The sequence below is a fragment of the Drosophila gunungcola genome, unplaced genomic scaffold (assembly GCF_025200985.1).
Source record: "Drosophila gunungcola strain Sukarami unplaced genomic scaffold, Dgunungcola_SK_2 000188F, whole genome shotgun sequence".
Classification (NCBI taxonomy): Eukaryota; Metazoa; Arthropoda; class Insecta; order Diptera; family Drosophilidae; genus Drosophila; species Drosophila gunungcola.
In genome coordinates this window covers 23,018-48,005 of record NW_026453349.1, presented here as the reverse complement: position 1 = coordinate 48,005, position 24,988 = coordinate 23,018, and the positions used below count along the sequence as shown (strand labels likewise).

Here is a 24,988-nt window from a genome sequence, read left to right as displayed (position 1 = left end):
TTTTGATTACCTCTTTTAATAAAACTTATATATCTGCAATAAATATAATGACCCAACCTTCATCACTAAGACTATAAGTAAGTTTTGGATATAACCCTATCCTCCGAGACCGTGATTGACCAAATCGGTGACTGGAGGGTTGGGAAGACTACTTTTTCTCCGACCACCGTTACTCAGAATTCACCATAGACATAGTATGTCCAAACCCTACGATTATAGCTAATCTTAGGAAAACTAACTTGGGTTACTACACAAAAACCCTAGCCACTAACCTAGAGACCCTCGCTCCTTTCACTCCCAACACTCGGGAAGAAATAAAGAAGCAAGACTGTAGACAACCATTCAACAAGGCCAAATATGTTAGCACTGACAACTGCTGGTGAGAGTACTACTCAAAATTTAGCATATATAAAAAAGAAATTAGAATGGCCAAAAGGAAAGAATGGGCCCGATTCTGTAATAGCATAGAGTCTACCACCGAGGCAGCTCGGGCTATATGCACGTTTGAGCCCTTTAAGTCCCCAGAAACAGAAGGTCTTTTCCCAACACAACTTCAAAAGACCCTTCATATTATCATGCCGTGGTTAGCATTTGCAACATTTGCAACATTTAACTAAAAAGTGGCTCGAAGTTGAAGTCATCTTTATCCCTAAAGCTTGAACCAACCATGGTGAGAATGATACACAATTCTCGCCAGCAGAGTGACCTCTAATATGAGATGGGCTCTCGCTACAAGATTCGTCAGCAGAGGAACTCCTCAGGGAAGATTGCTTTCCCCTCTTCTCTGGGTCATAGTAGTCAACCTACTACTACAACTTCTAGAAAGAGGGGCTTCAAGATAGTCGCATATGCGGACAATGTAGGAAGTCTAATTTAAGGTAAATACCCAGAAATACTCTGCAAACTCATGGAAACAGCACACTCTCCAGGTGGGCACGGGGGTGTGGACTAGGGGTGGAACTTCATCCACTCCCAGCCACATCTAACCTAACCTAACCTATCCAGATAAGGATTTTGTAAATATCCGTTGGTATTTTGGCTTGAGTTGCATGCGGTATCAGGTGTCGGTGACTTTGCCATCACGAAAAGTATTCACGGAAATAGATGCCGAAAGTCTATCTTATTCATCATCCCACCACTCGCCTGTACTTATGCACCTCTTTGAGCGCTTTCAGCTATCAAAAAACTCATAGTTCTAAACAACGAATAGAACGAACTGGCTAAAATACATAAAGTACATCATTTCACACATCAACCGAGATCCAATCTTCAACAGCACTAAGGGCATAGATGACACAGTTAAAAACCAGGAAACACTGCGTGTATCTGCTGCAAGTAACGCACCACCAAAAGTTCAATATCAGGTACCAGAAATCACACCAACAGTTATATTGAGCAATTAGTCAGGGAAAAGCGCTGTCTCCGCCGAGACTGGGGTCACCAGTCACCATCTACACACGAAAAACTAGTAGCTGCCACACGCAAGCTTTCAAGAATACTGAGGCAAGAAGAAAATCAGGACCAAGAAACTAATATTAAACAAGAAAGAAAGCAAACTTCGGCAGGCCGAAGTTCATATACCCTTGCAGCTATTACAAGAATTAAATACTTTTGAAAACATTAAAATTATGATTTACTTGCGTATATGTTGAAAAAGCTTCAATAGCTATGATGATTTGCAGCTCAATTAGTTTTTATACCCTTGCAGACGGTATTATAATTTCAGTCAGAAGTTTGCAACGCAGTGAAGGAGACTTCTCCGACCCTATAAAGTATATATATTCTTGATCAGCATCACTAGTAGAGTCGATCTAGCCATGTCCGTCTGTCCGTCCGTCCGTTTATATGCAAACTAGTCTCTCAGTTTTAAAGCTATCTTCATGAAACTTTCCCAAAAGTTGTCTTTCTATTGCAGGTAGTATATAAGTCGGAACGAGCCGGATCGGACGACTATAGCATATAGCTCCCATAGGAACAATCGGAAAAATAAATGAAAAAAAATTATAACTTTGCTGTTTTTTAATTTTTTGTTTAGTTCTTCGACATATTTTGGGAAAGTTTCATGCAGATAGCTTTAAAACTGAGAGACTAGTTTGCGTAGAAACGAACGGACAGACGGACATGGCTAGATCAACTCTCCTAGTCCTACTGATCAAGAATGTATATACTTTATAGGGTCGGAAATGACTCCTTCACTGCGTTGCAAACTTCTGACTGAAATTATAATGCCCTCTGCAAGGGTATAAAAATTATCGTCGCGACAGACGTACCACAAAGAAGCGTCCTTGGAGTCTTTACCTCCAATATATGGCAGATATATCTACGAACCAGCGACTGATGACATCCACGCTCGCCGATGACACAGCTATTTTATGTCGCCCAAAATGTCTACTTAAGGTATCATCATTACTAGTTTCTTATCTACCCCAGTTGGGAAAATGGATATCTGATTGACGCATAAAAGTGAACGAGCAGAAATGCAACCACAATACCTTTACCCTTAACAAAAAAAATTGTCCACAATTATCATTCAATAAAGTATTGATACCATCTACAAATGAAATCACATATCTCGGAGTACACCTAGATAGGCGTCTCACTTGGAGGAAGCACATAGATGAGAAGTGCGAACAAATAAAACATAAGTCCCGACAAGCTATGTAGCAATGTCACTAATAGCAATTTAGAGTTTATTCAAAAAGCACAGTCAAAAGTGCTAAGAACTATAACCGCAGCGACCTGGTACATACGTAACACAGTCATCCAACGAGGCCACACATCAACCAAGTGGCCCTATTATTGGGCACTAAATAAATTTAAGATTTAAGATTTTAAACCTAGTTGTTAGTCCCCTAAGGGAGAAGATTCAAAAAAATCAAAACAAACAAAATATCATTACAATTCCAAAAAAAGAAACATAAACAATATAAACCAAGAATACTTACCTCCTTGTATTTTTGACATTGCTGAATTTTTATCTTGTGTTATTGGGGGTGTTGGTTTATGGGACTGACCGGTAGCTCTGTACATAGCCATGACCCATAGGCTGCATTCGTTTTCATCATCGCAAGCAAACGAAATGCTATCACCCTCTCGAACTGCGTTAAAAAAATAGCGCCCTCCATTTAAATCGATCCCAAACATTAAGTTTGCTAAATGAAAATGTTAGTGCTAAAATAAATCTTGTTCATAATTAACAAGTGCTTTGTTATATGTACCGCTCGCTGCTTCAATGTAATCTACCGTGTATCCATCAAGCTGCATCATCTCAGACGGTTCTGATTTTTTCTCTTTATAACTGCACATAGCAAATGTATATTGTGATACTTGAACTAAGACGAAATAGCGCCTTTTCCACTTTTTCCAGACTGATTTCCCGATCGCATAAAGATGTCTACAAATTTTTTATGGTTAATTCAAAGTGTAAATTTATATAATATCATTGAACGTACCCACAATGTTTCATATTTAAAGGTTTATCAAGTCGGCAAGCTATCTTAATACGTATATCCTGGTCAGGAAGATTTTTTGCAATAATCATTCGATGCCACTCCGGTGACTAAAACATAGTCGGATGTTTAATATAAAATAAATTTGTTAACGTTTAGCTTACTTTTGATGAAAGCGGAGTAGGTTTAAGAGTTACTTTTCCTAGTTCCTTATCCTCCAATGCCAGCATGCCCGGATTCTCTGTGTAAAGTTTCACCTTGACAACTGGCAATGGATGTGTTGTTGTAAAATCGCCTTGTGTGTCCCACCTTATCAAAAAAAAAGTATGTTAATTGTAGAATTTTTGTGATAGACTCTTACATTGGCTTTGATGCCTCCGCTTGATCCGTTTGTAGTTTTTCGCCATTTTCGACTTCCATTGTGCAGTAGACAATGCGATTGGGAGCTAATGATTTAAGTCCTTTAACCTCCATAACGATCACTTCCAATTGGAAGGTGAGTACAACATCTAACTTTGTTAATTGTGTAGAACCATCCTCGGAGTCACCCTCCAGCTTAGACAAAGACCCGTGGGATCGCAGTATCAATTTCCTTTTTTCAGGAAATTAAAAAAAAAAAATAAAATCATTGTACCTTATTTAACATATATACAAATGTTCTTGGAAAAGAAAGTTCTAAAAGTTGGTCAAATGCCAACAGTAACATATATATATTATTTATTTTTAGTTTTACAATATGTTTTTGTATATGAAGCATATGCTCAGATTCAAATTCATACATATGTACAGTTAGTATGAGCCACGCATAGGTTTTTTTTTTAAAGGAGCGATATCCGAGAAAATTTTTATTTAAAAATTAACATGTATTTGTATTTTGTGCAACTATATTAATTAATATAAAGCCAATATATTTTAAAAAAATTACATATTTATTTCTCATTAAGTGGTTGTTAATGATTTACTAGCGCTGGAGCTTAAAATAAAAAAGTAATTACGCAAAATCCCTTCAGAGTTTCGTAATGACCGGCTTTGTAAGGTCAGTTAGGCAGTATGGGTCAGTAGGAAAAACGATCAAAATTTCAAAATGCGCACAATTGTTTCAATGTTTTTCTTTTTTATTTGTTGTATACATCCATTAATTTTAGTATAGTCGTTTGCTCGGCGAAATATGGCATTTTTTATCTCCACTTTAAGTTGAAAATCATGAAAAAAAAAGACTTTTTTCTAGCTTACCATCATTTTGAGAAACATTAGTTTGAATTGGCCTATTCAGCACGTTTCTTCAAATTTAAATTCAAATGTTTTCAACTTTGAACAACGATTATACATGTTAAACATTTTTTTGTAAATTATACAATTTTGGTTTTTAAACAGCCACAAAAGTTTTTCCTAAACCCGAAATTCGAATTTTGCAACGAGTTTTTGGAAAACGGAACATTGTGAGACATGTGAGAAGGGAACACACTCAGTAAACAATGTGCCCCTTAATAACTGGTTTATAAAAAAAAACTTAATAAAATCTTTAACCAGAACAGTCGATTTGATTCCATATTGGTTGTTTGACTGTTGTCAAGTTTTTTGTTAAACCAAAACTTAACGGGCCTAACATTTCGTGTTAGTTATTTTTTTCTTGAGTTGGTAGAACTGTTAATTACATCTGGACCAAATTTCATGTCAATGTCATTATCAGTAGTATATTTACGCTTGTGTTTACCACACGTCCAAGACTGCAATGTTAAAACGTCTGATTTAATTGAGCAGAGAAGTGCCATTAAATTTTGTTTGCAGAATGATATTTCGCTGCGAAAACGTTGAGGATGTTCTACAGATGACCAAAAAACTAGAAACCTTTCAGCTATTGCTAAAATAAATGAATCTTTATAACATCTAAATTTCGATTATGTTTATAACAGGGTATCAAACCATTTTCGTAGCCGTTATAATTAACCGGTAAAACCTAATCAAAACGTAACCGATATATGGCATGTTTTTGCCTAAGCGGAACCGTAATCGAAATACATAGCAGCCAGAATAATTGTTTCCAATACCGAAACATTAGTACCGGTTCTGTAAAATTGCGAGCTTTAAAGTCTTATTCGCTCGTATCATTAATTGTTTGCAATAATATAATATATATTTATAATGATAAAAATATTAATTTGTTTTGAACGGAACAATACCGATACCCGGAAATGTAGTTTCCAAAACTTAAACCGTAATCAAAATAGTTGTATTGGTTGTAACCATAACAGAAACCAATATATAACTCGGTTTTTATACCTGGTTTATAAACATAGAAGCTGTAATGATTTTCAACTATATTATTCGATCGTTCCTATGCTAGCTATTTGATATCGTTCTCCGATTCGAATAAATTAATTGTCTAGCATAAAAAAATTCAGCAGAAAGACAACTTTTAGGAAAGTTTCATACAGATAGCTTTAAAACTGACTAGTTTGCGTAGAAACGGACTCTCCAAGTAATGTTGATCAAGAACATATATACTTTATAGGGTCGGAAATGTCTCCTTTACTGCGTTGCAAAATTCTGACTGAAATTATAATACCCTCTGCAAGGGTATAAAAAGTTTATATTGAAATTTCACCTTCCTTTTTGCCCACAATAGTAATCGAAATAAAGATTAATTAAGGAATATTGTAACTAGTTTAGTTCTCGCTCTAAAGATTATATTATGTCTTATTTAATATATTGCTTTATGGTAACTTACAAAAATGACGGTGTACTGTAAATCAATACAAGAAGCAATGGAAAGAACAAAATTATTTAAATATTTAATAATTAATATTTATGTTAATTAACCTGTGATTATAACGTTTCAATTTTTGAAGTCCATATTTACTATCCATATTTCCTTTTGATACTGGCAGGGATTCCAGATTTGCCATTAGAAGATTTATTGACGACTTAAGTTCCTCAACGTAAAGAGACTCCATTTCTTTGAGTACAAATTTTGGCATAAGTTTTCGATTTTTTTCCATTTCTCCTACGCGTTGCATTCTTCCATCCAATTCCCTTCTTATGGCTGCAGCTTGTTCATCGGCGGAGTCCAACTAAAATTCAAGTTATTACCATATAAATTTAAGGATCAGCATAAAAAAAGGCTTTACCATCAAGGCGTTATACAAAATTTGATGCTCAAATTTTTTTACTAACAATATTTGTTGAAACATATCATACAATTGCTCTTTGGATAGAATAAGCTCGCTATTTAGTGATTGTTGCATACGAGATGGTCGCTTCGAATCTTCTTCTCCAGTTCCTTTTAATATTATATCGAATTTTGCCATCCATGAAGTTAATACGGTTTCCTTACTAAGTCCGTCGATCTCTGGTAAAGATCTGAAAAGAAAGAACGTGTTTGTTTAAACTTCATTAACACCTTAAAAGATGTTTTTTATTTTACCTGACACGTTTTTCTATATTATTGCGAAAAACTTCTCGAAAATCATGTTGCGAGGATGCACCAGATTGGACCATTTTTAAAACTCGCTCTGATTTAAGAAACACGTCATGATAGCTCTGCACGGCATTTTGAAATGCTTCATCAGCCATTATTTGTGTTTCACCTTTAAGAAAAGCCTGAAATTAAAAATTTTTATTACTTATTCAAAAAATTAATTTTTTTATTTAATTCTGTACTCTCTGATTGTTTTGCCTTAGAAAGTTGCGCGCTCGCCTTTCACTTTTATTTTCACTTGAAACTTTAAACGCCTTTTTCCCGAAATCGTTTTTTTTAAAGTCGGTTGTCAAGTTTTCTCGCAAACAACTCAACGGATCTTAATGACATTTTGCAAGGGTCTTCGAGATATTTATTGCTCAGTAAGACTTAAAGCTCACCAGTAATATTCCCAGCTCCTACAACACGTCTTTTGCTTTTGTTATTGTTCCTATTCTCTTTATAGCGATATTAAAGCTCACCAGTAATATTCCCAGCTCCTACAACACGTCTTTTGTTTTTGTTATTCTCCTTATAGCGATATTAAAGCAAACCAGACTTAAAGCTCACCAGTAATATTCCCAGCTCCTACAACACGTCTTTTGCTTTTGTTATTGTTCCTATTCTCTTTATAGCGATATTAAAGCAAACCAGGAGTGTGAAGGCTAACGACCGAGGTTGCCCATGCTCAAGCAGCCGCATACCATTGTAGACCAGTTAAATTGGCAGCCCTTGGTTGACGAGGTTTAAAATTAATATTTTATATAATATTGGAATTAGGGCTCTGATACAAGCGCCCAGTTCGACAATTTTGGTATGCGAATCGTTCGCTACCACCAAACTTCGTCAAGCCGAAATGTATCAACCCTTGCAGGTATTGCAAAAATTACATATTCTTTAAGAATCCAGCCGTTGGGTTGAAAAGATTTGACACAAACCACGTCGGAAGTTATTTCAATAATATCACAACATTGCGTTGACGATTTTTTGTTGAATATTTGAATTTACACCGGTACTCTTCGTTGAAAACTGTTTAATGAGTGGAACAGTTTGGCATCGTTGGTACTCTTTCTCAGTGAATCCCATGAATTGATATCTGTGCGCGTTGACCACAATAATGTTAGACCTTAGTATGAATGAGTTCCATGTTCCTGACTTCCATGTGGGGATCGGAATAACACTGTAGACTTTTTGAGACCAATAAATATGTCACGCGGACTATGACATAGGTGTATGTTGTGGTTCCTTCTGCTTGCATGATTTTGTACAGTTCGATTGCATCTTCCGTTGAGACCGAAAGCATTTGGTCTGGTGCTAAATGGTCTCTGATTTTATCAAGTTGTTCTCTTAGTTGCTTCGGAGAGACCAGAGTATGACTAATGGTCTGATAATGTAGGATGAAATAAGGCTCGTTTGGGATCTGTATTGTCTGTATTGTATTGTCATGTGTCCCAATTTTACATACTCTGTAATGAACTCGGTGTAGCCTTTCCAAACTTCTGATGTAGTCCTCCGTACAAGTGCAAATAATCTTTTGGCTGCCAATTTCCTATCAAATTTTGTAATCTGAGGCTCTGGCTCGTGCCAAGCACCAATATTTCAAGGTCTTCTTTAAATATATTAGTTTCTTTTTCGTAGTTCCGGCGAAGTTGCTTTGCCGTCCGCCATCCTTGTTCGTTGTTCTGTGTTTCTGACCCGGTGGGAGTGTTTTTTTATCTGTAAAAGGACTTATTTCGATAGTATCTCCAATGTGATCTGTGCTTAGGTTTACAATGCAGGAGGAAAGTGAAATTGCAATTATAGATTTTATATTTTACCATAGACAAATGCATTGGTAGCACAAGCTATTGCCCGATATATAAAATCGTGGTGTCAACTAATCGTATTGTTGCGGTGAACTGCTGATGGTTAGGCTGACCTACTGTCTGTTTTGATGACTTACTTGGCTGTAATTCTTTTGATAATTAATACTCGGTCCACAGTTGTTAATTAAAATATGTGCCTTAACTGGTATAAAAAAAACAAGAAAGAAAACGAACTTCAGCAAGCCGAAGTTTATAAACCCTTGCAGCTTAAAACCCACTTAAACATAAAATAAAAGTTGTTCAAAATGCATTAAAACCAAAAGAAATCTTCACAATCAACAATCGTCAGACTTGCAAAAAAGGATCCCTTTATGTCATCCAAGGCCATTGCCACCCAAATGGAAAATGAAATTTAATCTTATACGGTTTGTCGTAGACTTCAGGACATACAGCCCGAATAGTTCGAATTCCAAAGAGCCTTTAAAAATTAGAATAATATTTTATGTAGCGACAATTCAAAGATAAATATTTTTTGGTAACGACTGCAGACAATATGTAAGACGCCCAAAAGTCAAAAAAATTGACGCACGGTACAGAAAGAAAACCGTTAAGCACGGAGGCGGACACATAACGGTTTGGGGCTTTTCTTCTTGGCATGGCGTTGATGCTATTCATCTCATTACTAATACAATGACTGGATTCAGATATAAAAGTCGGATAATACGATGTTATGCTACCATGTGCTGAGGAAAACATGCCCTTGGGATGGGTCTTTCAACAAGATAACGACCCAAAACACACCTTAAATCTGGTCAAAGCTTGATTGCAGAAAACCAGGTGAACGTTATTAGTTGGCCAAGCCAGACTCCGGACTAAAATCCGATCGAAAACCTTTGGGGAGATATAAAACGGCGAATGCCAATGGCCAATTTTCTACAAAAAAAAGGGTGGCTAAACTCGATACTAATTATAAATTATTACTATTGAGTTTTTCGGTTTGTAGAATTGATTTACTTATTATTTTGACCAACCCATTTTTATATTTTTCAGGTTTATTTGATTACAAACTGTATAATTGAAATGAAAAACGTTTTTGTCAACAATTTAATAGTATATCTGATTTTTTCTTTACTTTATTAAAAAAAGTTTCTGGAGACATGAAAAAAAACGTATACGGATGTACTTATTATTGTATTATATATGATAACGTTTTTGAATAAAATTTTAACAAAAATAAAAGCGTAATTCTAAGTTATTAAACCATTACTATATCTAAGAATATTAATAAAAATTAAAAATTAGAGAATTTACACCTTTGTTTGATGTATTTTTTGTAAAATTCCCGTTGTTCCCATGGGAGCTTTAAGATATAGTCGTCCGATTTTAATAAAATTCAAACCGTAGATTTGTTCGATCCGGCTCGTTCCGACTTATATACTACCTGCATTTGAAAGACAATTTTTGGGAAAGTTTCATGAAGATAGCTTTAAAACGGAGGGACTAGTTTGCATAGAAACGGACGGACGGACAAACGGACGGACATGGCTAGATCGATTATCCTTTACCGCGTTTCAAACTTTTGAGTTAAATTACAATAGACAAAAGACATAATTATCTGAAAATGAATTTTAGCTGTTTATATTATAAATGTTTGGATTAGAAATCCACTCCTCGTTGCTTAAGTTCCACTTTTAAAGTGTCAACAGCTTCGTGCGATCTATGGTCTACGGTATTTAATTGTTTTCCAGTCAATCGGTTTTCGGTTTTAGGAAACATTGGCACAGCTAAAGTTATAAATGTTAAAGGAATATGCATTTCTGTAATCTTACTTGGAATCGTTGAGCTATAATTTCTAATTGCTGTTTGGTAATTTTTGTTTGCCGCTTTGTCATATCCGTGGGTTGTTTAGCATTAAACGGGTATGAAATACATCTTGATATGAACACATATAGCTGGATTCGACGTTTGCGTTCCTCTTCTTCACGTTCATGTTTGTCCTAAAAAAAATTAAAGGACAAAAAATTTACAATATAAATATTATTAAATGCAAATGATTCTTAGATATTGTGTTTGATAACACAAAAATGTGTTTATTTTTGGTAACATCACAACTTTGGGTGTTAACGTTGCAATTTTGCAACATTAAGCCGAAAAAATTTTAGAAACTGATTAGCCACACTAGGTGATCAGTTGAGGAAGCAAACCAGTCCTCTGCAGCCAATAAAGCTCCAAAGCCGCCACCAACCTACATTAGGGAACACAACAGTTCCGATCCTATAAGTAATAAACAAGAATAACTGATCCTGGCTCTAATCTGTGTTTTTCTGTAATTATGTTGCTAGCCAAAAAGAAATAATCCCTTTTTGCAGCAATGCCAGCTGACAACAATCGTTATTTATTTAGCTTACTTTGCCACCATTCCATTAAACTACCGTCCGATTCTACGCAAAAAAAGTTTGCGACGCAGTAAAGAAGACATTTCTGACCCTATGAAGTATATATATTCTTGATCAGCATCCCTAGGAGAGTCGATCTAGCCATGTCCGTCTGTCCGTTGAAATGATCATGATTTTTACCTTAATTAGACTTGAGCGGGTTTTGGTTTCCTAAAAATCCTTCAACAACGTTTTTAAAACCATTCCATACTTTTTTTCTTTTCCTGTCAAACTTTTTTCAAAATTTGAGTCATTCATTAATTATCTCCTTCTTTTCTCCTTAATTTTTGCCTCACTTAAATTGGAAAATTTGTGATAAAAAAAATATTCTTCTGCTTTATTTAAACTTTTTACAAACTGTTTTATTAAACCAAGTTTAATAAGCAGAGAGGCCGTACAATTTTTTAAGACTCTACAAGAGGAGGACGTATGACATTTAGGGCGCCAGGCACTGTTCTTCTCTTTTCTGCTATCCCATTCGAATAAAAAGCATGCATATTTAGTATATCCAGATTCTTGACCCAAAACCAAAGATACATTTTCAAATCGCCGCAAATGAGCCAGTCATAATGTTTCAATGTTTTTAATAAAAAAAGCTATGTTGTCGTAAGACTCCTTTTTGTGTCCAACAGGTATATAAGCATATTTGGAATTGTTGTCCAATAAAATCGCCTTCGAGCTTTTTTTCGAAGAATCTATGAAAAGCCTCCAAATCGTTGGGTCATAATTCTTAACGCCTAAGCTCCCTAAAAGTCCTGGTTCATTGTGGCAGAAAACCAATGATTCGGTCTGGGAAAAGTACTGTTTCCCTATTATGGTAGCAGGAAACGGTGGCTCCTTTGGTAAACAAGTTTTTTTTGTTTTAAACTTTTTTTAGTTCGAATTGGTTGAAAAACTCATGATCGTTTTCTTCCTCTTCACTTTTAAACTTTTGCGAACTATTTCTACATGTAAAATAAAATGGCTTTGAGACAGAAGAAACATTGGAATAGCTTTTATTTTGCCTATTTTTGTTGTTTTTCCATCGACTTTGCACAAGCAAAAATTACAATTGTCGTGCGACGATGTCTCTCACTCGGTTTTTGTTCGACGCGCTTATATAGGAACAGCACGGAACACATACAGGCACATACAGGAAACCATGCCTTATCCAGATTATTCTTATGGAATTCGGAATTGAAGAATTTAAAATACTTTAATTTAATTACTCCCGAAATTTTTCTTCATAGCTTTTTTGCAGTGAACCTCCCGCATATGTAGCAGAATATGTCTGACGAATTAATTCTCAACCCTTATGTTAAATTACTTCAATTTTATGTCAATCATGTAAAATTGTACATGAGTGTTGTAGGCCTACTTTTGGGCACCACCAAACAAAGAGCTTTTAGGTCTTCTGAAGTGATAAAAATGACAACATTTTGTTATTTAGAAACTGCAGCGGCCAGTAGTGTTTGAAAAAAGCTTTCTCAACCCTAATGTTAGATTGCTTCAATTTTATGTCAATCATGTAAAATTGTACATGAAAGGCATTTCACATAAATTGTATGCCTACTTTTAGGCACAACCAAACAAAGAGTTTTTAGGTCATTTGAAGTGATTGCTCTCTTTTTGAAATTTAAAAAAAAATCTTTCGATGGTTTTGGGTATGAGGATCCTTAGCCAAATAGTTGCACTACAGCAAAAATATCATAGGTTAAGGCAGTACAAATTAGTTCGGACGTTATTTACATACAAAAAAATTTCATATGTAAAACATACTTACTAAAATTGTTTCTTTAATATTGTATTTTTTCATGTATTTTGTTGTTGGTTTTCAATTTACGTGCGTACATACCAAGAAATTGTATAAATATAATTAACGTACGAAAATAGTTATTTCATTATTTTACAATTTTTCATGCATGGAACAGTGGGGCACACATTTCAATTTGCATAACATGACTGCTCATGAAAAAGTCATTAATTTACAGCATAGCGTAGTGTTGCGCTGCTCAACTCTCGTGCGAAAATACTTGGTTCGAATCTCGCTCACGGCAACAATAAAAATGTAAGTATTTTTTTCAGATTGGAGTTACAAGATTTTCTAATTATCAGCAATTTTCTAAATATGAATTGAATTATAAAATAATCAACATTTCCTCCCCACCCGAGATTTCAACGTGAAAAATCAATTTATTGTGGCAACATGGAAGAAAATAAAAGCGGCCCCCGTGCGCCTCGTCATTCCCGACATAAAGATTGAATAGTGCACCAAATTGGGTTCGCCGAACCCAGAGGTTTTAAAAGCCGAACGTACATAGGTTCCCAACCGATCGACAAACCGCGTATTTCTCTTTCCACTCTCCGAAAAGCACCGAAGAGTACAAAAAATCAGTCTCTCCCGCGCCTCTCATCTTTCAAAACACCCCTTGGTGTGATTAAAAAGTCGCCAATTACTCAGAAAGAAATGACCAGCAGTGTTACAACGATGAGATCCGCCCTCATAACAACAACTACAACAACAAGCTCGACAACAGCGTCATTGTCACAACCTGCAAATGCCGGATTGAGCATACGTTAAGATTTGGAAACGAGTTCACAACGACATTCCCAACAAGAGAAGATTGGAAGAGAGAAAAATTGACCGGACGAGATGAGGTGTCACTCTACACAGACGGATCCAAGAAGGAAAGCTGGGGTATAGAACTGAAATTCCACCTCCCGGAATCAGCGACAGATTTCCAGGCAGCTAAGCTTTCCATACAGCAGACCCTTGGGAATACCAAAGTAAGGATATACTCGGATACTATTAAATCTCTCGCAGCCGTAAGGACTAACTCGGTGCTAGTAGCCGACTGCAAGTCGAATTTTTTAATTTTTTTACAGGCAATAATGGGTTAATTTTTTATTTAAAAATAGTACCTCCCACTTTAAAACCTCCCCAAAAATTCATCGCACATTTTTTAATTTAGTTTCGTTCATCCGCACTATAAGCTAATATATTAAATAAATCAATTAATTTTTTTTTTAAGTATTACTTTACGAACGCAAGACTCTATTTTCTTGAAGAGACCCCCGCCACGGAATAAATAACAAAATATAAAAAATAAAATATATAAATATATATAAAATACATAAAATAAAAAATAATAAAAAAAATCATAGATACACTTCAAATAAAGGCATTTACCGTGTAAAAAACTTGAATTTTTATATTCACACAGAAATGAGAAAAAATAGCAAAAATCTGTTATTTTTCAGCATCGGAAACCATCCTCCTTAATACACTTGCAACAAGCAACCATGTACAAATAACATGGGAGCCATGACACAAAGTCATACCAAGAAACGAGAAAGCTGACGATCTGGCCAGAATGGGGTCGGCTGATAACACGAATACTACAGTTATACCAGTATCCCTGATCACAATCCAGTCAAGGATTCATGATAATTTTAAAATTTGAGCCAGAAAAAATGATCGGAAAGCAAGATCACAGGAGATCGAAGCTTTGTTGGGTAATTTATGATAGCAGGAGGACACGAGAACTGAAAACTAAAATCAAAAGAGATATCAGCAGGATCACTGCAGTCATCACCGGCCATGAAGATGAGACTGCCCTATAACACGAGCTGCAGAAGCAGCAAAGAAACGGACACACAAGAGACACCTGAGCACATTCTTTGCCGTCGCCCATCACTAAACCAGATGAGGGCGCGGTACTTCGGGGAGTACCAGTTGGATTCATTAAGGGACATAGGAAACCAGAAAATAGCTGCATTCCTAGGATTCCTAAATGAGGCAGGATGGTACAAAAGGAAGCACTTACAACAGTTTAGAAGGGTGTGAATCAAAACGGAGCCCAGCTCTACTTAGAGGTTCTTCGGGAAGAACCTCATCACTTTTAATTACCTGCCTTCAATCAAAAATCATTTTTTACTTTACTTATACCACAAACCAATTAAATGTATGTATTTATCTGTAAAGCTTGTGTCTGAATGTTAAACTAATTATTGTTCTTGTAATGTGATGTAATTGTACTCTTAGTTTTTAAGTTATTTTATAACAACCATAATATAAACAACAAATAAATACATAGAAAATAATTAAGTAAACAATCTGTGAAAGACAGCTTTCGGGAAAGGGAATACAATTCTCAAGTATTCAGTTAATTTTTTCTTCGCTAGAAAAACATACTCAACCAAGTTCTTCAAGTGTTTTTATTCAAAACGTATTCATAAAGATGAGTTTCTTTACAATACAATTAAGACTTTTTTTATTGTACTTACATGCGGATCTCCAGTTTCAGGCTTCTCGCTGGTTAAAGATGGTGATGGTGATAATGGTCGTGGTAGAGAGTTTGCCCTCGAGGATCCGATACTCTGATTTAAAGTTTCTTGCGAAACACCACTAGATAAGAAAATAAAATTTTTAGTCCATCCTAGCTTTTGTGATTATGTATTTATTAAATATATTTAAAAAAAACTTTGGCCTGTCTAAATCTAAATAAATGTATTGTATTTAAAAATTAAATCGACTTCGGACTTTTTGTAAAAAAAAAGTAGCCTTAAAAACATGAAATTAATTTTTAGAATCTCTGAATCTAGGGCTCTGATCACGAATAATTATGTCAGAGTTAGCGCCTAAATAAAAAATATTTTTTGAAAAAAAACAAACTAAAAACCTTTCATTGTTGGTAATATCATCTTAAATAAAAACTTTAACAAAAATACTTTAATAGATATTGTTGAAATACATATTTTATGTTTTGTAAATTTTTTGTACTTTACAAAAAAAAATGCAGAAAACTTTTGCCTTTAAACAGTCATTTTAAAATTAGCGCTCAATTAACTGAGTTGGCATATAACTATTATTACTATTATTCAACTGCTTTTTTCTTATCTGAAATGGGGGAAGGGAAAGGGAGAAAGAGGTAAGAAAAGTGCATTTTTAGTGCACTTGTATATATGATAAAATTTGATAAAATTCGCCAAAAATATAGTATATCGACGAAAACGATAATATATAATTTACACTTACAGAAATTTGGTCATAAAAATAAGGGTGTCAAAAAAGTATTTTTATTGAAATTTCATTTATTATAAAATTGGTTAAAATCATTCGATTTGAGGGGTTATATACAGTTAAAATTAATATATTTTGTTAGTGTACATATATTGAAGAATACACACTGAAAATGTCATATCGTGCCGGTGAATATTTTCGAGTTAAACCCAAATTTTAAAAGGCGTTTCAGAGTGCTCGCAAAAAAAAAAGTTTAATTGTTTTCTCAGAAATTTGTTTAAAAAATTCGTTTTTTTCCGGCCTTGTAACTGTCAGATATGCGCCGTTTTGTTCCTAACCAATTCCCAACGAGTTCCTAATTTGCAATTTTTGTGGCCAACTACAAAGCTCGTTCGCCATGGACAAAAACAGGTGGTATTCTCTTGGTACGAGGCCCAGACTATACGGTGGATGCAAAAGAACCTCCCATCCATGTGTGTGCCTTGAGCATAAGTGCTGCCTTCAAGCGGTCCAGTTGTTTGCAGTACAGGTCCGAATTGAGCGTTTGGTCATAGTAAATGATTCCCTGCCAATCCCACCAAACACACAGCAGAACCTTTTTGGTTTTCAATCCGGGTTTGGCCACCGTCTGGGCCGCTTCACCGCGCTTCGACCGCTTCATCCGCTTCAGAAACGGGTCGATTTTGTTGCGATCCAACAGCCAAGCTCTTACTCGATGCTGCTAGTATGCCGGTCTCCCTCGACCAATTCAGAAATTTTGTCGCCATTTTGGAGGACTGCCCTTCCGGAGCGTGGAGCATCTTCGACAACCTCTACTCCAGACCGAAAACATTAAAACCATTGTTGTGCGATGGAAATGGAAACTGTAACAGGTCTTTAAACTGCACAAAGTTTATTGGATGCTTAAGATGCTTTTTGCCTTTGTCAAGTTGTACTGTAATATATGCCGGATTTTCCCTTATGCTCCATGTTTGCGACGCTATAACTCTCCAACGACTTAACCAAACAAGCGCGTGAAAACCTCTCTCCAAAAAGCTAGAGCATGACCCAAATAGAACTACGCGCTTGCATCGACGCCTAACGAAAAGACTTTTTTGACGCCCTTATATAAAAAAAATTTTTCGAAAACAACTTACTTTATCAAATTTTACCCGATTGTTTATTTCGGAGGATAAATTCCCCAGTTTTTTTTCACATGATCAGTGAGAGCTTAATAATATACGGTTTATACGTTTACACAAAGCGAATAATCGGTATAGAACCGTGTGTTCAGTATAACAAAACAGAAAAGCTTTGATGATTTTTCGCTGAATTATTCGATCGTTTCTATGGCAGCTTTATGATAACATTGTCCGTAATTCTGAAAAAAACTATTGCTATATATTAAAGTATATAAAAAAAATTAAATAAAAAAGGAAGCAAACTTCAACCAGTCGAAGTTTATATACACTTGCAGCTATTGCTAAAATAAAACTTTCTTTAAAACTGGGGTGTTCACAATGAGCACAATTGATTTTGTAAATGCACAATGCTTAGGGAGATGTGAGGGCCGGCTTGCTGGACGTAGTTTGCTGTACACAAACCATTTTTCGTTTCATCCTTGCGGTCCAATTCGTTACTGATAAGACCAAGGCAAAACAACAACAATTTTGTTTTAATGGCTGAGAAATTTTATTTTTGGATTTTTGTGATCGACAATATGAATATATATACCCGAGAACTGCAAGGGAGTCCCTTTTTGACACTCCACTCACACCCATTTAAATTGGGGTGCCGGTGTCAATCAGCATCGGCAAGCAAAGTAAAAAGAACGCACACTCACAAGTTACAAGCGACTTACAGGTCTGAAGCCGTTTCTTTTTTGGGGTATCGGGTGTTTTTTCTTAACCAGCGCCGATCATACCCACCCTAGTGAGACAAACAATCAGGACAGTTGGGTGTCTTGACGACACTCATGTGCTTATCCAATGATCGATTGATTTGTTTACTTCTTAACTTGTTGACATCATATTCGTTGTCAGTGGAGACAGCGAGAGGTCGCAAAATGTCAGAGAGATACAAAACAAATAAGTCTGTGCTCGACAAGTTCCCTCTACGTTGTATTTTTTAATTAAACAGTTTAAGCTAAACACAAAATGCAAAAAAAACAAGAATGGAAGCAAACTTCGGCAAGCCGAAGTTTATATACCCTTACAGCTATTGCAAGAATTAAATATTTTTGAAAACATTAAAATTATGATTTACTTGCGTATATGTCTAAAAACATTGAAGCAGTGATGATTTGCAGCTCAATTATTAGATAGTTATTTTATATAATTTTATTATTTCTATGGGAGCTATATGATATAGTCGTCCGATTTTGATGAAATTTAAACCGTAATTCTGAAATATTTAACCATTACTATATGTCGAAGAACTAATAGAAAAATTTAAAAACAGCAAAGTTATAATTATTGTTGTATTTTTTTTCTAATTGTTCCTATGGGAGCTATATGATATAGTCTTCCGATTTTAATGAAATTTAAACTGTAATTCTGAAATATTTAACCATTACTATATGTCGAAGAACTAATAGAAAAATTTAAAAACACCAAAGTTATAATTTTTTTTATTTATTTTTATAATTGTTCCTATAGGAGCTATATGCTATAGTCGTCCGATCCAGCTCGTTCCGACTTATATACTACCTGCAATAGAAAGACAACTTTTGGGAAAGTTTCATGCAGATAGCTTTAAAACTGAAAGACTAGTTTCCGTAGAAACGGACGGACATGGCTAGATCGACTCGCCTAGTGATGCTGATCAAGAATATATATACTTTATAGGGTCGGAGATGTCTCCTTCACTGCGTTGCAAACTTCTGACTGAAATTATAATACCGTCTGCAAGGGTATAAAACCAATTCAACAAACCCAAAAAGTCAGGAATCAAATATAGTTGTAAATAAGCTGTAATAACTAGTGTTAGGGTTTACCTATATACTTTTACCGTATACCTTACCTTGGTAAAGATTTTTATTTATCATAGAACTGTGCTATTTTTGGTATTTAGGTACTGATTTATTTTTGTTTTCAAATTAGCTTATATTTTTAGTGCTAATACAAAATAGGATAACTTCACTGTAACTTGAAGAAAAGTGAATTCCACCGCATATGCAAGATATAACACATTACATGTTTCTACAAAAAAAATAATTTTCAGAGCGTATACACAATTTTATAGTTCATCTGCGACTTCGTAATCAAGAATTATCTTGTTGAAATTAGTACTGTATTTGTTTTGTTTGTATATTTTATTACCCACCTTGGAATGCCATTGTTGGGGACCTCAAGATTCCCTCCATCAACTCGGGTACAGTGTGTTTGCTCAGAGGATGCTCCCAATCCGGTCGCCGCACCAATGTTTCCAGCCTCACTTCGGTTACCGACAGAGCTAATATTCGATTGTCTCTGATTCCCGGCCAAATCATTATTAGAGGTTGATGAAGGAATATTTGATCCTACACCGGAACCTGAGGATCCAACAATTACAGAAACGCCACCTGCACCCTTGGGCGCTTGTGAAATACGTCCTTTTGATGGCACATTGGCAATTGGGTCATCTTCGCCTTCCTCCTCACTTGAACTAGGATCAATCATTGTTCAAAATAAACTCGAGCAGGATTAATTCACTTTCAATTCTGCAAATGACAAAACAAAAATGAAATGTTGCAAGTTAGTAAATAACATTTATAAAGGGGTAAGGCATCTTGAGATTTTCCAAATATCTTTTTTTTTGGTCATATGTTTCCCAATAGTCTTAAGTCCAATCAACTCAGAAAGAGCAAGTCTGTGGGCACGGTATCGCAAATTGATGGCAATAAAGAATTATGTTCCTGCAAATACTCATTGGCAGGTATAAAAACTTCAAACGCGTTTTTCTCGAAATACTGTCAAAAACGATACCATACCAGATAAATCATTTGAGGACCATTGTAGGATACTTTTTAAGAGCAATTAATACAAGGCTGGCCAATAAGGTCGAAGATGATCTTGGCCAAAAGGGCGACCTTGACCAATAAAATTCTAAAGGTTCAAATAAACACAATCAAAAAACAGAATCTAAGATTTTCATTGGGAAATAATTAGAGCCAATCAACTTTTGGTCCACTTTGCATAAAGAAAATCCTGGGTAGAAAATTAATTGTTTTTTCTTATAGTATTATTAATATTAACAATATATGTAAGAGAGACAATATCGACACTACGATATTGACTAAAATTTTCAATAAAAAAGTCTACAAAAATGCTCTAAGCAACTTTGATGAATGCATAATTAAACCATGTACAAGATATACCTCACGATTTATATTTCCTCTGAAAAAATAATCGCATAGGGGCACCCATTTTGGATTTCCAAGGCGGCCCTTAAGAATTGTGGTTAGATTTGTAAAATTAAGGTGCAAAATAAACTAAGAATTAGTTAGAATTAGCGGGTATTCTGGCCTAGAAGCCTGAATTTTAGGCATATTTTCAAGTAAAATAAAATAAAAACGAATACCATTTTTAAAATAAATTTTCTTATATGTTTTTTATTGAAAAAATAAATTAAAATAAATTAAAATAAACGGTTCGTCCTGGTTGACATAAAATTCAAAATTTAAACAAATTCTTTATTAATAATGATGTCGCTATCGGGGTGAACACATTAAAAAAATATATATAACAAGAAAGTAAGCAAACTTCGGCAAGCCGAAGTTTATATACCCTTGCAGCTATTACAAAAAAATTAAAAATATGATTTACTTGCGTATATGTTTAAAAACATTGAAGCTATGATGATTTACAGCTCACTTGTTCGATAGTTCCTATGGCAGCTATATGATTTTAATAAAATTAAAAGCCTAATTCTAAACTGTCAAATTATTAACAAGTCAAAAAAAAGTTTTAAAAAAATTACAAATAGATAAGTTTAATTTAAAAAAAATTGTTTTTATTACTATTGTTTTCATGGGAGCTATGTGATAAAGTCGTCCGATTCTGATGAAATTTAAGCCGTAATTCTGAAATATTTAACAATCACTATATGTCCAAGAATTAAAATAAAAAAACAACGTTATAATTTTTTTTCCGATTGTTCCTATGGGAGCTATATGCTATTGTCGTCCGATCCGGCTATGTACTACCTGCAATAGAGCGACAACTTTTGGGAAAGTTTCATGCAGATCATGCAGCTTTTAAACTGATAGACTAGTTAGCGTAGAAACGTACGGACAGACGGACATGGCTAGATCGACTCTCCCAGGCTGGTCAAGAATATATGTACTTTATAAGGTCGGAAATGTCTTCTTTACTGCGTTGCAAACTTCTGACTGAAATTATAATACCCTCTGCAAGGGTAAAAATAAAAAATGGCATCGACTTGAAAACAAAAAAAGTTTTTTAACAAAAAGTTTTTTTTCAATTATTTAAAAAAATCTTTCAATTAACATTTTTTAGGGCGTGGCTGGCACGATAAATAGTTTTATAAATAATATATATATCAAATTTCAAAGGAAAAGAACTTGAATTATCACGTCAACCACCTCAAAAAAATTAGTTCCGAGAAAAACGCCTTTAAAGTTTAGGAAACAAACACACAAAGTCGGCGGTATCTCCGAAAATGATTCGAATTTTGAAAAAATGTTTATAGTCCAAGATATTGGTATCCGCATTTTTGGTTTAAATAATATTTTAATGATAATAATTTTATAATTTGATTTCTACCAATGTCTTGGACTACAACGAATTGTTTAAAGACAATTAAAATTGTTAAAGACAATTAAAATTACACTGGGAATCACTAAAAAATAAATCAACCAAAGATCACTAAACATAACATTTAAAACAAGTGTCCTAAAAGCCCGCTCCCCCTAAAAGCAATCGTCGGTAGGGTATGCAGGCACCTTCCGCTCGCAAAACAACAAAAACACTGATTTAGTGTAAAGTTTTCTCAACCACTTAAGAGCAGTCGGTGTTTTAAGTGACACGACTGCGATATGCCCTGTTCCCATCTCAGTAGACTGATTTCTATTAATTCGAATACATACATATACATATGCAAAACATTTTAATACTACCACTGATTTGAATTTGTAAACAAAGAGAGAGCCCGGGGGGTCTGCCGCAATCAAATTTTTGTGTGCAAATTCGTTGTATAAAATGACCAGTCTATATGTTGTATGGTTAGTAGTTCTGAGCAGCTGCTAACGCTGCCTGAAAACGTATTTTCTCCTAAAAGTATGCATCACAAATTTAACGATAACCATTTTATTAAAAACAAGAAAAAAAAACAAGCTTCGGCAAGTCGAAGTTTATATACACTTGCAGTTATTGCAAACATTAAATATTCATGAAAAGACTTAAATTCCGATATATGTGCCTATATGTTTTAAAACATTGATGATTTTAAATCTGAACTATCTAATTATTACTATTTCCAAAAGAATTTTATAAAACAATTAAAACATAGAAATTACATATTTTTTTAATTTTTTTTTTAATATTCCGATTGTTCCCCAAGGAACCTACATAATATTTTCGTACGATTTTCATGAAATTTAAACCGTAGTTCTGAAATATTTAACCATTACTACATCTCGAAGAACTAAAAAAATCAAAAAACAGAAAAGTTATAATTTTTTTTTAAATTTATTTTTCCGATTGTTCATATGGGAACTTTTTTGCTATAGTCATCTACCCAAACTAGTCTTTCAGTTTTAAAGCTATCTGCATGGATCTTTCCCAAAAGCTGTTGCAGGTAGCATATAATTATAAATTTGCTGTTTTTTTAATTTGTTTAGTTCTTGAAGATGTTTTCATGGTTTATTATTTCAAAATTACGTTTTTAATTTGGCTTAAATCGAATTGTATTTTTAATAGATCCGATCATGAAAATAACAAAACAGATTATACCGTTTTTTTAAATTTTTTTTAAATATTGTTTAAATGGTTAAATAATTCATAATAATTTATGGGATCAATAGGAAAAATATATGACAAAAATATAACCCATTCGGTACGCTGCGATATAAAATGCCTGTGTAGGCAAAAAGTTTAAATACCTGGGTAAAGCGGCCCGAATGGGAACATTTAAAAATTTATTTATTTAGTCGAATGTTTTTAATTTTTTGTATTTTGTATGTTGATGGTGCGATCGTCACGACTTTTTTTTACCTTGTTAAGAGGTGTTTTTGTTTGATACACTATATATGGTTAGAAATGTCTCCTTCTTTGCGTTGAAAATTTTTGGTTCGACTTTCGACATAACGAAAAAACTATAATCTGAGGATATGCTGAAGATAAAATCCCTTGCGTGGAATATTTCAACAAGAAAACGAGCAAAAGAACCAATCAAAGTTTCTTAAAAAGCCATAAAGTCGACTAGGTCTTAAAACCCTTTTACAACTTTTTGGGAGATTTATAAAAAGAACTACAAAATGTAATGACGTTGAAATAATCGAAATGTGTAGACGTAAAAAAATTCCGATTTCATAATCCCATTGAAACTTTACAGACTTTTCTGATAACTATGGCGTAAGCTACTTTGCATAATGAGAATAATTATCAAAATAAACAAACTAAAAAATTATTTTATAAATATTAAGAAGTTTTGGGCGCCTTGCCTTTTATCAACTGAAATGCGTGTTCAGCTAGCTTATCATTTTTTTTAGTAATTGATGGCTTCTCATTGCTAAAAACAAAAAAAATACAAGAATAAAACTTTTTTGAAAAACGTAAAGTTCTATAAAATAGATTCCTACAGAAAAGTTATAAGTGTACCTATTAATTTATTCGTGGGTGTATACAACTAAATTTAAAAATCATTTTTGAGCTAAACCCCTTAAAACTATTTTCTGACTTTTTTATGTAGACAGGTTAAACCAAGCCTTTCATTCCGTAAATATTTTGGGACCTTTAGCTTTAGGGAGAGAGGGTAGCTAATTAAATATATATATTGCTTTACAAATGAATAGAGGTAACAAACATGTTTGATGCTATATATGGCACCCTTTTTTAATTAAAGCGTTCGTTTTGGACTTTAGGACTTTGACAGTAGATTAAATCGTATTTACAAAGTTTAAATTAGAGAGCTTTATACACGTTCACATTTTATTTTTACAACACAACCTTACACACATAATGATAAATATATTAGTTTTAGTCCTACCGGTAAAGGTGGAAAAACCCGTACATTTTTTTTAAGAGGTTGAAAGATTTTATTTATATATGTACCTCTTGCACCAAATCGAGCTCACAAGTATTTTGTTTTCAGTAAACCGTTATCCACAAAGTACTCACGTTACAGACTTATGTATGTGTAAATTTCACGATAACTAAACAGAGCACAAGGGGTGGCTGTACTGTAAATAGCAATAGGGAATGTATTAAACAAAAAGTAGCTACAATAAGGTTATATAAGTCAGCGGAATAATGAATCTTTACTATTATTCAAATATTTTTTATTAGCGTATAAGCGTAGATATAGTTATGCAAAATAAATACTGCACTTGAAAATAGTTCAGTCTGCAACGGCAACTTTACAACCCCTTATGATTAATTATCGATTGCACATGACTACTAGAAACGGGTTATCTTTACTTTTGGAACAGGTGGAAAGGGCAAGTTCTTTGTATCGGCGAAGAGTTTACATATGAAAATCGTAGAATATGTGCATTAAGTTTATAAACCATAATTTGCCGTTAATTAACCGTAAATTATTCGTGAAAATTTATGCACATGCTGTACAGAAACAGAGATCCATCCACCTTCCATTATCCGTTGAAGGGATGGTCCATAAGGTTTTAACTTCCCAGTTAGTCC

The 24,988-nt window shown here is 34.3% G+C and overlaps 1 protein-coding gene across 18 annotated transcripts in view; it reads right to left on the bottom strand.

Moving 5' to 3' along the window:
• The window catches only part of LOC128265948 (calcium-dependent secretion activator), a 51,038-nt gene extending 26,302 nt beyond the window's left edge, over positions 1-24,736 (bottom strand). For 5 of the 18 annotated variants that reach the window (XM_053002194.1, XM_053002205.1, XM_053002206.1 and 2 more), the window contains exons 1-13: positions 24,401-24,724; positions 19,452-19,827; positions 15,413-15,533; positions 10,541-10,708; positions 6,874-7,049; positions 6,578-6,809; positions 6,270-6,520; positions 6,178-6,192; positions 3,811-4,041; positions 3,614-3,758; positions 3,453-3,559; positions 3,219-3,394; positions 2,946-3,152 (exon numbers count right to left, since the gene is read on the bottom strand). In XM_053002194.1, coding sequence (XP_052858154.1) covers positions 2,946-3,152; positions 3,219-3,394; positions 3,453-3,559; positions 3,614-3,758; positions 3,811-4,041; positions 6,178-6,192; positions 6,270-6,520; positions 6,578-6,809; positions 6,874-7,049; positions 10,541-10,708; positions 15,413-15,533; positions 19,452-19,786 — 2,164 coding nt within the window. In that variant the 5' untranslated portion in view covers positions 19,787-19,827; positions 24,401-24,724. Of the gene's footprint in view, positions 1-2,941; positions 3,153-3,218; positions 3,395-3,452; positions 3,560-3,613; positions 3,759-3,810; positions 4,042-6,177; positions 6,193-6,269; positions 6,521-6,577; positions 6,810-6,873; positions 7,050-7,109; positions 7,434-10,540; positions 10,709-15,412; positions 15,534-19,451; positions 19,828-24,335; positions 24,356-24,400 lie in introns of those variants that run through there. The other 13 variants (XM_053002197.1, XM_053002196.1, XM_053002201.1 and 10 more) reach the window with 13 other exon arrangements.
• Between the last annotated feature and the right edge of the window lie 252 nt (positions 24,737-24,988).